At 36.7% G+C, this 13,746-nt stretch overlaps 2 protein-coding genes across 6 annotated transcripts in view; one reads left to right on the forward strand and one right to left on the reverse strand.

Moving 5' to 3' along the window:
- The window catches only part of SNX7 (sorting nexin 7), a 243,129-nt gene that overhangs the window by 209,714 nt on the left and 19,669 nt on the right, over nucleotides 1-13,746 (forward strand). The window lies entirely within an intron of this gene.
- The window catches only part of PLPPR5 (phospholipid phosphatase related 5), a 125,227-nt gene continuing 115,243 nt past the window's right edge, over nucleotides 3,763-13,746 (reverse strand). For both annotated transcript variants that reach the window (XM_086717651.1, XM_086717650.1), the window contains exon 6: nucleotides 3,763-4,492. In XM_086717651.1, the coding sequence (XP_086573777.1) occupies nucleotides 4,460-4,492 (33 nt within the window). In that variant the 3' untranslated portion in view covers nucleotides 3,763-4,459. The remainder of the gene's footprint in view (nucleotides 4,493-13,746) is intronic.

The raw sequence follows: 13,746 nt of genomic DNA on the forward strand, positions 1-13,746 counted from the left end.
TTTAAATTCAGTAATAGGGGCGCCTGGGTGGCTCAGTCTGTTGAGCGACCGACTTCGGCTCAGGTCATGATCTCATGGTTCGTGAGTTCGAGCCCCGCGTCGGGCTCTGGGCTGACAGCTCGGAGCCTGGAGCCTGCTTCGGATTCTGTGTCTCCTTCTCTCTCTGCCCCTCCCCCACTCATGCTCTGTCTCTGTCTCAGAAATAAACATAAAAATTTTTTTTTTTTAAATTTCAGTAATAGTCAAGTTATACAATGTTGTTTATGGAGGCAATTCTTTTTTTATTCACCTTAGCTGTTGCTGTAATCTATAAAAGTGTTCTTTGCTTAGTCCTGAGAGTAGGTAGCTGGCTAACCCTAAGGCAATTCTCCCACCCTAACTTTAAGCAGACCTCTTAGGGTAACATCGGTGTTGGTTCTGCTGAACTGTTCAATCTGAAGGGGCAGGGACCAGGTCTGTCTTTCCAACCACTGTTTATTTGGCATATTGCCAAGTATCTGGTGTACAGAATCAGTCACTATTTGCTGAATGAAAGAAGGGTGAAAGGCCTTCTTGAGTAAGAGCAGTACCTCTAGAGAAGCTTGATTGATACTCAAAGTGTCTCACTAGTTGGGAAAGATATTTCTTTCTGTATCTAATATCAATTTAAAAATATACCTTTTTTATCCTCCTGGGAAGAAAGGTTTTTTTCCCTCTTTCGTACAAGTGATAGCATTTCAGAGCAAAGTGAAAATGGACACACATTGATAAATGCAATAATATGAAGGTAAATAGGACACAGGATGGCGTTTGTGAGGGATAGCATCTTTGAGACGTGAACTTTTGAGTTTTCGTCTGAACACTAAAGGTAGTTGTGTGTCTACTCATCTATATTTTCTTACCTGGAGGTCTTTGTGAGCCAGTCCACAGATCTGAAAATGTCAGTCTGAGTTTAGAACTTAAATCCTGTAACCATCCATGGCTCATAAAGCTTGGCGTGGGGGGGGGGAAGACATAATTTTTTTTTTATTAAACCTTGACCATGTCCCAAGGTTTATCAGACTAAGAACCAGCTATAATCTAAAGTAAAGGGGATAGAGAAGAACATAAATACTCTTATTTTTTCTTCTTAAATGAGAATCACTCACTTAAAATTGGAAGAAATTTCCTTCACTGATATTTTAAAAGAATCCAAAGTTCCAAAATTCATTTCAAAGCCTATGTCTGGCAAATTGTGAGAAGATTAATGTTTCTAAGGCATAAACAGAACCATTTGGTATATGTCCAGGGAAACTTTTTTAAAACATGCAATCAAAATTTAATAAATGGTGCCCTAGAGACAAGAATAAGATCATTTACATCTATTCTTTAGCAACCTGCTTATACGTAGGAGGCAGATTACATAGTAGATCGTATACCTGCTCAGTGTCCCAGATAGTTTCTAGCGGGTTCTGATTTGCAAATAAGGAAGTTGCTAAGAGAGCCCAGGATAGCCCATGAGATGTAGCTGCCCAGAGAACTGGTCTAATGTCAGCCATTGTTATCCCTTTGCAAACATTCTCCAGTCACTCTGACAATCTGACTTCCATCACATTAATAACATCACATTCTTTATTCATATACCCTTAAGAAAGAATTTACAAAAAAAAAAAAACTTAATTTTTTTAATTTTTAAAATTTTATTTTAAAAATACAATACACAGCAGAGAATTATGTCTTCCCCTACTGCTCTTTCACAAAGGAAACTATGGTAAATGTAACTGTGATATTTGGCTAGGATAGATCCTGAGAAAAGAGAGGCCCAGTTAGAAGTGGAAAAGACAAAGTCTGTCAAAGAAGGTTCACCTCTCTTTTAACATAAAAGAGCCTTTTAAATGATCTTAGGAATCAGATAAAACATGTGCAGAATTTCTGCCATGCAAACAGAGACTACTAAAATTTTCAGGCTGACCAATTTATACTGACCTGGGCCCCAAGTAAGTAGAATAAAAAGATGTCTTTATCAGAAAAGTATGTGTTTGCCTACTTTTACTAAACTACATATGTACATATTTACAAATTAATAATTTCTTAAACATATTTTTCATTATTTTCAGTTATAGCATCATGGTTCAGGGCTCTTGGCCGGCTTTTGCCCTGTGCATGTGTAGCTTTTTATTCTCCCGGATTTCCTTCATGGCAGGATCATTCAATGTCCAATCTTGGGCCCATGACATTTAATATTAGAGATGACTTTACTCTGATCCTGGATAAAATCTGGGTTTCTGAGGAAATTATAACTCTTGCTAAACCAGGTTTAGCAAGGTGCAAAGACACAACATTTGCATATGAATATGTAGCTAAGGCTTCCAACAGGAAAAACATGCCAAATTGGCTACTTGAAAAACTGATTCCAGAACCGATAGAACTGATTTCACTCCAGAAATCTTACTGGTAATCCTGCCTCCAAAGACATTATAATCATCCTTTTCATATCCATTTCCTGTAAGTGAATTCCCCATTACTGTTATTGCCTAAAAAAGCCGTTGAAGAGAATGAAGGCATTCTAACCGTTTTCGTGTTTTAAATTTCCAACAAAGTTGAATTTCTATAGAAGTCTGAATTTGGTAGAAATATTGATTTTTTCTGCCTTTGGCCCTACGAAAGTGTTTTAATTCCCCTAGTGATGGAAAAGAGCAAGTAAAATCTACTTGGGGAATAATGGACAAGTCTTTGGTTTTATTTATTTGCTGATTTCTGTTGAAATTGCAGAGAAAATTTAAAGTTTATTTTCTTTAATACTGTCAAGGTTAGGAAGATTCATTTCAATCAATTAACTACTGCTCATATAAGACAAAGCTACCCAGGGTCACTTTAAAGATTGTGAAGTTATTGTAAAGGAGTACATTTAATGGTGTAATTCTAGCCCTGTCATCTTTCCTATATTGACGTGATCTCATCCTTCATTCCATATGCTCAGTGTGAGTATGTCCTCTGGGCCTCTCCTGTGGGCTGGGGTTTAGAGCACGGGGGTAAGGATCGCAGGAGAGATATCTGATTTAGGTTTTGATTTTACAAAGGACCTCACATCTAGATTCTTGACATTATTTTTAAAGAAAATTAAAACTAGGTTACCATATAATTGTATATTTGAAAAGTGTTCATTCTTAAAACATAAATATTTAAAATACAACATAGCTCTTGTAACTATATTTTGGTATTTCTTCATTTTTTTTTTTTAAACATAGGTAGTTGTCCAGGACTCTGAGAGGTTTTGATGTGTCCAAAATGATACAATAGCTGTGGTATATTTGAAATGAATATGAGTTCAGGGTCAGAAAACCTGAATTTAAGTTTTAACTGCCTCCTACTAGTTGTATGGAATTGGGCACATTATTTACCTTGCCTTGGCTTTATTTTTCTTATAAACTAAAGCGATTTTCAATGATTACACAGGGTTACTGTAAGGATTAAATAAAATTATAAATGACAATGTACTTTGTAAACTATAAAGTACTATAAAAATGGAAAGTACAATGCGTTAACCACATTTCTGGAATTTATAGATTCTAAATTTCGTGTCAGAGTGTGGTTCCTTCCTGTTTTAAATTATGTGGAATCTTGACTAGTAAAAAGTCTAAGAATGGAGACTTTCACCCCTCTTGAGACGCTTTTTATCAGTGGAAAATTGCTCAATATGAAGCAACCATTGCTGGATTTAGTCACTTAAAATATCCTAAATACTGCCTGCATTATTCAAAAGCTACAAGTCAACGATTAAACCACAACTGTCAGGAACAAAAGTCCAAATAAATAATTTTTAATTATGATACATTACTTATTACAGTAAAAATTGGCATTTTCCCCTTCAAAAGCAGAAGCACCAGTCTTAGAATGTATAGTATGAATGGTATTTTAAGTGAAATATAGCATAATATTATGTGCAAACATTATTTTAGTATAGAACATATTTTCTAAAAGTAACTTCACACACTGAAATCTGTTAGGATGGAAATAATGTCATGCTGAATAATAACATAAAACCCCCATGACTTTCAAAGTCCACTTCAAATGAAACGTGGTATACTGCTGAATAGGTATAAGAACTAAAAAAACTTAACTAGCCCCAAATGGAGGGATTTCTTATACAATATGATTTGTGTAAAGGTTCTTTTCACATAGTCTCAGTGATTCTGTGAGAAACTAAAGTGAATGTTTTATTTAAGAATTAATTTTTTCATTCGGCCATCACATTTTATTTAACACCTACTTTGTGCGAGGCTTTGTTGTAGGTGCTGGGGATACAGAGAAGACACAGCCCTGCCCTTGAGGAGCTCACAGTCTAGTGGGGGAAACAGATAAGTTGACACTGATTTTAAAATTATAAAAATTATTAGACAACTTTATAAACTTCTTTTGTAATCAAACAAACTTTGGGTGTTATGAATGGATGGTGAAAAGGGACGATGTCCAATGCAGTGACAAACCGTCTGCTTCAATATCATGTGACTTCTGCAAAGGCGGTGATGTGGTTCTGAAAAAGAAGAAGGAATTACAAAATCAGAGTCCTGGGAAAGCTGGCTTTGTAAAAAATATAGTGCTCTTACAAACAATCATTAGCTTAATATAAAATTGCAGCCCGGATATGTTTAAGTTGCAGAAACATACATTTAAGTTCTATGTATTATTGTGTCCATGTAATTGCTAATTATATATTTTATTCAATATTCTTAATTAACCAAATAGATTAATATTGAATATTAACACTGAAATTTGGAGAGATAAAAATGGCAACCCCAGACACATTAATATTCTGCTCACTGTTAATGGAATTTTAATGCTGTGTATTGGAGGTTCAGATTAATTGCTCCCTGTGAGACAGATGGAATACAGCAAATTGGTGAAATGCTCAGACTGAAAGGCTTATGCTGGTTGACAAAGATCTCCTTAAATACTTCATTTTTTTTCTAGTTTTATTCTAGTGTTTTCTAGAAATAATTGGCATACATCACTGTATAAGTTTAAGGTGTATAGCATGATGGCTTGATTTACATGTTGTGAAATGATCACCACAATAGGCTTAGTTAACATCTACCTTCTCATATAGGTACAACTAAAAGAAAAAAAGAAAAATTTCCCTTGTGCTGAGACCTCTTAGGGTTTACTCTCTCAAGAACTTTCCTGTGTATCATACAGCTGTGTTAGCCATACTCAACATGTTGTGCATTTCATTCCCAGTGCTTATTTACCTTACAGCTGGAAGTTTGTATCTTTTTACCACCTTCCTCCCATTCCCCCTCCCCCACACTCTTCACCTTGGATAGCCCAAATCTAATTTTTTTTTCCTGTGTGTGAGTGTAGTTTTTCTTTAATTTTTAAAAATTTTTTAGTTCTACATGTAAGTGAGATCATATGGTATTTGTCTTTCCTATCTGATTTATTTCATTTAGCATTATGCCTTTAAGTTCCATCCATGTTATCACATGGTAGGATTTCTTCATTTTTAAAGGTGAATAATACTCCATTGTATGCATATACCACAAGTTGTTTACACATCCATCCATCAATGGGCACTTAGGGTTGTTTTCATGTCTTGGCTATTGTAAATAATGCTGCTATCGATGTGGGGTACAGATACCATTTTGAATTAGTGTTTTTGTTTCCTTTATACATATTCTCAAAAGGGGAATTGGAAGATGATGTGATAGTACTGTTTTGAATTTTTTGAGGATTCTCCATCTTGTTTTCTTTCCATAATGGCTGCAACAATTTTCAATCCCATCAACGGTGCACAAGATGTCCCTTTTCTCCACATGCATGCCAGCATCTCTTGCCTTTTTGATCACGGCCATTCTAACAGGCATGAGGTGGTATCTCATTGTTGTTTTAGTTTGCATCTCCCTAATGACTAGTGATGTTGAGTCTCTTTTCATATATCTGTTGGCCTTTTGTATATCTTCTTTGGACAAATGTCTATTCATGTCCTTTGCCCATTTTTAAGTTAGATTATTTGTTTTTTGCTTTTTAAGTTGTATCAGTTCTTTATATATTTTGAATATTAGCCTCTTATCAGATATACGGCTTGAAATTTTTTCCCATTCCATAGGTTTTCTTTTCACTTTGTTGACAGTTTCTTTTGCTGTATGGAAGCTTTTTAGTTTGATGTAGTTCCACTTGCTTAATTTTGGTTTTGCTGCATATACTTAAGGTGTCATATACAAAAAATCATTACCAAGACTCCTCAAGGAACTTTATTCTTATGTTTTCTTCTAGGATATTCATGGCTTCAAGTCTTACATTCAAGTCTTTAATCCATTTTAAGTTACCTTTTGTAAGTGGTGTAAGTATAGGTCCAGTTTCATTCTTTAACATGTGAACATCCATCATCATTTATTTAAAAAACTATCTGGGGTGCCTGGGTGGCTCAGTCGGTTAAGTGTTCAGCTCTTGATTTTGGCTCAGGTCTTGATCCCATGGGTTGCGAGATAGAGTCCCATGGTGGACCCAGTGCTGTCAGGCTCTGTGCCAACAGCGTAGAGACTACTTAGGATTCTCTCTCTCCTCTCTGCCCCTCTCCTGCTCATGCTAGCACATGCGCATGCTCTCTTTCTCTCTCTCAAAATAAACTTTAAAAAAAAAAAAAGACTATCTTTTCTCCATTGACTGTTCTTGTCTCCTTTGTCAAATATTAGTTGACTGTATACACTTGGGTTTATTTCTCAGCTCTTGGTTCTGTTCTATTGGTCTATTTGTTTTTTTGCCAGTCTCATACTGTTTTGATGGCTATTTCTTTATAGTATAGCTTGAAATAAGGATGTGTGATGCTTCCTGCTTTTATCTTCTTTCTCAGTATTTCTTTGGCTATTTGGGGTCTTTTGTACTTCCATATAAATTTTAGAAGTGTTTTTCTAGTTCTGTATAAAATGCCATTGAAATCTTGATAGGAGTTGCACTGAATCTATAGATAGCTTTTGTTAGTAGTATTCACATTTTAATATTAATTCTTCTAATCCATGAACATGAGATACTTTCCCATTTGTGTCTTTTTTGATTTATTTCATCATCTTGTAGCTTTCACAGTAGAGATCTTTCACCTCCTTAAATTTATTCCTAGGTATTTTATTATTATTTTTTGATGCTCTTATAAATGGGATTGATTTCTTTTTTAGAAAATTCATTGTTATTGTATAGAAATGCTACTGATTTTTATATGTTGATTTTGCATTCTGCAACTTTACTAAATTCATTGCTTACATCTAACAGTTTTTGGTCGAGTCTTTAGGGTTTTCTCTATATAAAATCATGTCATCTGTAAATAGAGTCAATTTTACTTCTTCCTTTCTAATTCTGATACTTTTTATATCTTTTTCTTGCTTAATTGCTCTAGCTAGAACTTCTAGGACTATGTTGAATGGGAATGGTGAGGGTGGGTATACTTGTCTCACTCCTGATGTTAGGGAAAAAGTGTTCAACATTTCTACACTGAGTGTGACGTTAGCTGTGGGCTTGCAATATATGGCCTTTATTATGTTGAGATAGGTTCCTTCTATACCTAATGTATTAAGAATTTTATCATGAATGGATGCTGAATTTTGTCAAATCTTCTTCTGTGTCTATTAAAATGATCATATGATTCTTTTCTTTCATTCTATTAATATGATGTATCATTCAAGTTACAGATTGATTCACATATGTTGAATCATCCTTGCATCCCAAGGATAAATCCCACTTGATCACTGTGAATGATCCTTTTAATGCACTGCTGAATTCGGTTTGCTAGTACAAGCATACCTTGAAGATATTGTAGGTTTCGTTCCAGACAACCACAACAAAGCAAATATCACAATAGAGTCAGTCAAATGATGTTTTTGGTTTCCCAGTACATATAAAAGTTATGTTTATACTTTACTGTAGACTATTAAGTGTGCAATAGCATAATGTCTAAAAAACAATGTACATACCTTAAGAAATACTTTATTGCCAAAAATGCTAACCATCATCTGATCTTTCAGTGAGTCAATCACCAATTGCAGATCACCATAATAAATGTAATTATAATGAAAAAGTTTGAAATATTGTGAGAATTATGAAAATGTGCAACATATATATGCTGTTGGAAAAACAACACTGATAGACTTGCTCGATGCAGGGTTGCCAATAACCTTTAACTTGTAAAAATAAGCAAACAATCCCCCAAAAAACACAGTATCTTTAAACTGCAATTAAGAGAATCACAATAAAATGAAGTAGGCCTGTATTTTATTGACAATTTTAGCATGTATATACCTCAGGGATATTGGCCTTGAGTTGCCTTTTCCAGTAAATCCTTTTCTGGTTTTACTACCAGGATAATGTTCACCCCATAAAATGAGTTTGAATGTTTTTTCCTCTTCTTTGATCTTTTGATAGAATTTGAGGACTGCTGTTAATTTTTAAGTGTTTGGTAAAATTCACCAGTGAAATGATTTGGTCCTGGGCTTTTCACCATTGGGAGATTTTTGATCAATCTCCTTACTAATAATTGGTCTGTTCAGATTTTCTATTTCTCTCTGATTCAGTCTTGGCATACAGTTGTTCACAGTAGCTCTTATGATCCTTTAAATTTCTGTGGTATCCATCGTAATGTCTTCTTTTCATTTACAATTTTGTTGATTTGGGTCCTTTCTCTTTTTTCTTGGTTGGTTTAGCTAAGGACTGTCAGGTTTCTTTATCTTTTCAAAGAACCAACTCTTAATTTGGCTAATACTTTCTATTGTTTTTCTGTTCTTTATTTCATTTTTTTCTACTTTCATCTTGATTATTTCCGATCTGTAACCTTGAGCTGTTTGTCCTTATGTTTCTAATTCCTTAAAGTGAGTTAGGTTGTTTATTTGGAATTTTTCTTAACTCTTAATGTAGGCATTTATTGCTGTGAACTTCCCTCTTAGAATTGATTTGCTGCATCCCACATATTCTGGTATGTTGCAGTTCCATTTTCTTTCATGTCAAGAAACTTTTTTCCTTCTCCTTTAACTTCTTCTTTGATCCATTGGTTGTTCTGGAAAGTGTTGTTTAATTTCCATGTGTTCATGAATTCCAGTTTTCTTCTTGTTAGTGATTTCTGGTTGCATGCCATTGTGGGTCAGAGAAGATACTTGGTATGATTTCAAGGTTCTTGAATTTTCTAAGACTTGTTTTGTGGCCAAAATATACAGTCTATTCTAGAAAATGTTCCACGTGCACTTGACAAGAATGTGTATTCTGCTATATTGTTGGATAGAATGCTCCGTATATGTCTGTTAGGTCCATTTGGTCTGTAGTATTAAAATCTGCTGTTTCCTTATTTATCTTGTGTCTGGAAGACTTATCCATTGTTGAGAGTGGAATATTTAAATCCCCAAATATTATTGTATTGCTGTTTATATATACTTTTAGCTTTTTTAAATTTTGCCTTATATATTTGGGTACTGCAATGTTGGATATATAAATACGTAAAATGTTTATATATTATTGATGTATTGACCACCTTATATAATGACCTTTTTTGTCTTTTTTAAGCATTTTTAGCTTAAAGTCTATTTTGTCTGATATAAACAGAACTACCTCTGCTCTTTTAAATTATCATTTGCTTGAAAAGTCTTTTCCCATCCTTTCACTCTCAGTCTGTGAGTGTCTTTTCTTTAAGTTTATTTATTTTGAGAAAGAGAGAGAGAGAAGCAGAGGGAGAGAGAGAGGGAGAGAGAGAATCCCAAGCAGGCTCTGTGCTGTCAGTGTGGAGTCTGATGTGGGGCTCAAACCCACGAACCATGAGATCATGATCTGAGACAAAATCAAGAGTTGGATGCTTAGCCAACTGAGCCACCCAGGTGCCCTGAGTGTCTTTGAGGCTAATGTGAGGCCCTTGTAAGCAGCCTATGTTTAGATATTAAAAAAAAAAAAAAATCCACTCAGCCCTCCTATGTCTTTTAATTGTAGAACTGAATCCATTTATACTTAGCAATTGTTTATAGGTAAAAACTTACCATTGCCATTTTGTTAATTGTTTTAAATAGATCCACTGTTCCTTGCTTTTACCTTGCTACCATTTTTGTGTTTTGACCTCTTTTGGTATCAGTATATTTTAACTTCTTTGTTGCATTCCTTTGTGTAATTTCTACAGAACTTTCTCTTACAGTTACCTTGAGGCATGCATAAAATATCTTAAACTTATAACTTATTTAAACTGATAACAAGTTAACTTGAATAGAATTTATAACCTTTATACCTTTATTTCTCCTCTCCTTGACATTTTAGGTTATTGCTATTACAAGTTATATGTTTTATATTTTGTAATAAAAGATTATAGTTATGCTTATTTATACTCTGTTCTTTTTTTAACTTTTAAACTAGAGTTTTGAATACACCACTATTACCATATTGCAGAATCTAACTATGACTAGATTTAATTATAATATGTAGTACACTAACATTCTTAGGAGGATTATTCTCAATTCTTTGGCAGTTTGTAGATTTCCATTTCTTTAGAGTTATTTATTCAAACTTTATGAGTTTCCTTGGTGGTGTCATATATATACCTGATTTTTTGTGATCCTTGATTCCTGATGTTGGTATCTGCACATTTGAGTAACTGGGCTCCTCTTCCAGAATTTACAGGTTTGTTTTGGCAGAGACAGTTCTTCACCAGTCAGCTCATTTGGATTTCTGGTTCTGTCTGATGGTAGGTCTTTGAGCAGGTGGAGCTTGCTATTATGGTCTATCTGGGGGCAAGGCAATTGAGGACATGGATGGAGTGGTTATGCCACTGGTGAGAACAGCTGGATAGGACTTCTGGCTTGGGTCCCTACCCAAAGTGAGGCTGTGGGGTAGGCTCTGCTGGTCAGGCTTTCTAGATGGTTGGGACTGGGTACCATATTCAGTAGCTGATGGGGCTAAGAAGTATCTTCCCACAGCCTACACAACTAATTGCTTGGGAACCTGAATCAGGCCAGAGTGTGCACTGAATTCTCTGGTCAGCTGAGACCACTAGTTTTGTTCTGCAGATGGGGCAAGCCACAGGCTGTGCTCTCTGTTCAAGTGCTCTGTGCACAAGGCTACTGAATAGGCTATGCAGCTTCCCATGTGCTGTGGTTAGGTTTCCTGGTTGGACAGACTAAAGGCTATATTCAGTGATGAGTGGGGTATGAATGAGATTCTCTGCCTGGGCACAGCAGGAGAAACAGCTCAAGCTGACCTGTACCCCCAAGTTCTCTGACCTAACACGCCAGTGGCTTTGCTCTGCAAACTATTGGCTCTCCCCACATGCTTCTTGGCCATAATGCTACTGGGCTGTACAGCTTCCAGGAGTTGTCTCTAGTTCTGGGTAGACAGAACCAAAACACACCCTTCACAACAGGTGAGGTTATTTTGTGGCTTCCTTGCCTACGTAGGAGGGGGAGGGACCATTGTAGGCTGCTCTTAATTTCTTAAACATGCTCTCTGGTTGTGAGGGACCAGGAGCAAGCTACCCTCAGTCTCGGCTGTGAATTAATCCCCCTGCCTATGCAGAGCACAGGAATCCTCCATGCTCAGTGCTGGCTTTGTGTCTGCTCTGCCTGCCCACCTCTCGGAGCAAGCACAGCTGGGCTGCACTGCTTCCAGGAGTTGTAGCCGCCTTTCTGGACCAAGGGGGCTGGAAGAACTCTCTGTAATAGGTGATGCTATCACCTCGTTTCTCACCTGGCTGTGGAGAAACCAGGCTCCAGGGCTGGCAAAACTCCTCAACTGAGGATCAGTATCAGGCAGATCTGCACTGCCAAGTTCCCTAGTCAGAATGCGTCCTCACTTTTGTTCTGTAGGTTAGTAAAACTGCTGTTTGGGATTACTACCTGGGCATTGCAGGTATGAATTTGGTGTGCTCAGATCCGTGAGCTGGTTGCTACTGGTTGTTGCAAGCCCCCTGCCCCATCTCTAACACATGAAGACCCCCAGGGGTTGAATCTGATTCCCCTGCAATTTCCATGGTGTGAGATCAGAGTAGGGACCCCTGCAAAGCAGCCCACAATGCTGGGGGTAGCTGGTTGTCCCTTTTGGGTTCTCTGCTCCCTGGGAGAACTGAAGGCTCAGGGGAGACCTCTCCAGGTGGTGCTGTGCTGGCCTGTAAAAGGAGCAGCGGGGCCAACATGCAGCTGCTTTTCTTACACTTGTAATGCAATCTATCTTGGTCTCTGTGGCAAAGCAGGGGTACTTCAGCCTCACCCCCATGTTCTGGGATTCTCTCAGTGGTGTCTTGTTCTTAAATGGTTGTCGGTTCTTCTCGGGGGGGGAGCAAGATCAGGAACAACCTGTGTTGTCATTCTGGTGATGTCACTCCAAATGCTTCAGTTTTGATACATGAGTCCAGACTATAGACTGCAACCTCTGTTGTTCACTTCAATCATAGAATTCCTTACAGGGCCTAGACTTCTTCCTCTTCCCCTTCCTTCTCCTCCTCCTCTTCTTCTACCTCCTTCTCCTCCTCCTTTAAAGCAACAGAGCTATGTACAAAAAAAGCCTATGGAATGGCTAATATTTAAATGGATTCAAACATGTAGCAGGCCAAATCATGGCTGCTGTAATATGACAGTGGACAATTGATATGACATAATTATGCTACCTATAGGGTTATGTCAAGATGTAACATCCCTGACAGTTCTAACCAATAACTGCAACATTTACAAAAGAATTTTATCATATTACCTGCTTTAAGTGTTTTTCATAGCAGTTTCTGTATTGACTCTTTATATGTGAAAGACATCATAAATAGAATTTCACGTAATGAATGCATGTCATGAGATTGCTTCCATGTATATGTAGTTCTTTTCAGGTTAGTGTCTAAACTAGTTAAAACACTTAGAAAATGTGTGTGAAGAAATTAAAATTTATTGTCACCAAATGTAGGCATATTAAACCAGAACTAGAAGGTTATCACTGACTAGTGCTTACAGCATTATGTTCTAGGTTTGACCCACTTAAGCCTAGAGAAAAATAGTATCAGTAGGAATCAGTCGTGAGCAGAACATGCTGCCTTTTCACTAACAGGAACACCATAGAAACTGTAATTTCTCATAAAAAAAATGCATTATGAAAATGTTGGGGAACTCAGCAGCTCCTCTCTGAGTTTTCTTGATTTTTTTCCTTACAAAAGTACAAGCATGACTTTAGGACAAAAAAGATTGCCACAGTTTACATAATGTACTCTGATTGAATAAAAGCCATCAGAACTGTGGCAATAGTACATCATAATTGTATTTCCAGTGGCCCCATGGGGACTTGAATCTTGTGAACTGATAAAAAACAATCTGATACACATGTTTTTAGTATAAAACTGGCAGGATTGTCATACCTCTGGACAGGACCTAGCACATAGTAATTGCTGGAAAGATGTTAAGATATAAATTGAAGATTAACCACTCAATGGCAATGGTGGTAGGGAAGGAGTGAAAAAGTGACAGAAGTAAAGAACAGGAGATAAAAGAGAGAGAATGGATGGTGTTCCGAAGGCCACTGGCCTAAGTGTCATTGTTCCCATGACCTAGATAATCAAGTGTCTGCATGGCTCATTAAATTTGCTGAAGATGATCCTAAGTGAAGGAGACACCCATCACCTTGGAAGGTAGAACTGAAATATTAAAAGACCTTAATAAAACAAAGAAAGTATTGGAAATAAATCACTGATAATCAACGCAAGGCAGGACAGAGGCAGAGGAAAAACCAAGTGACAAATACAAGCTGAAGAGAGTGACAAAGAGTGTGCAATGACTATCGGGCAACCTGTAAATTACCATCTAAACC

This window comes from Puma concolor, chromosome C1 (genome assembly GCF_028749965.1).
Source record: "Puma concolor isolate L17-30 chromosome C1, mPumCon1.1.hap2, whole genome shotgun sequence".
Taxonomy (NCBI): Eukaryota; Metazoa; Chordata; class Mammalia; order Carnivora; family Felidae; genus Puma; species Puma concolor.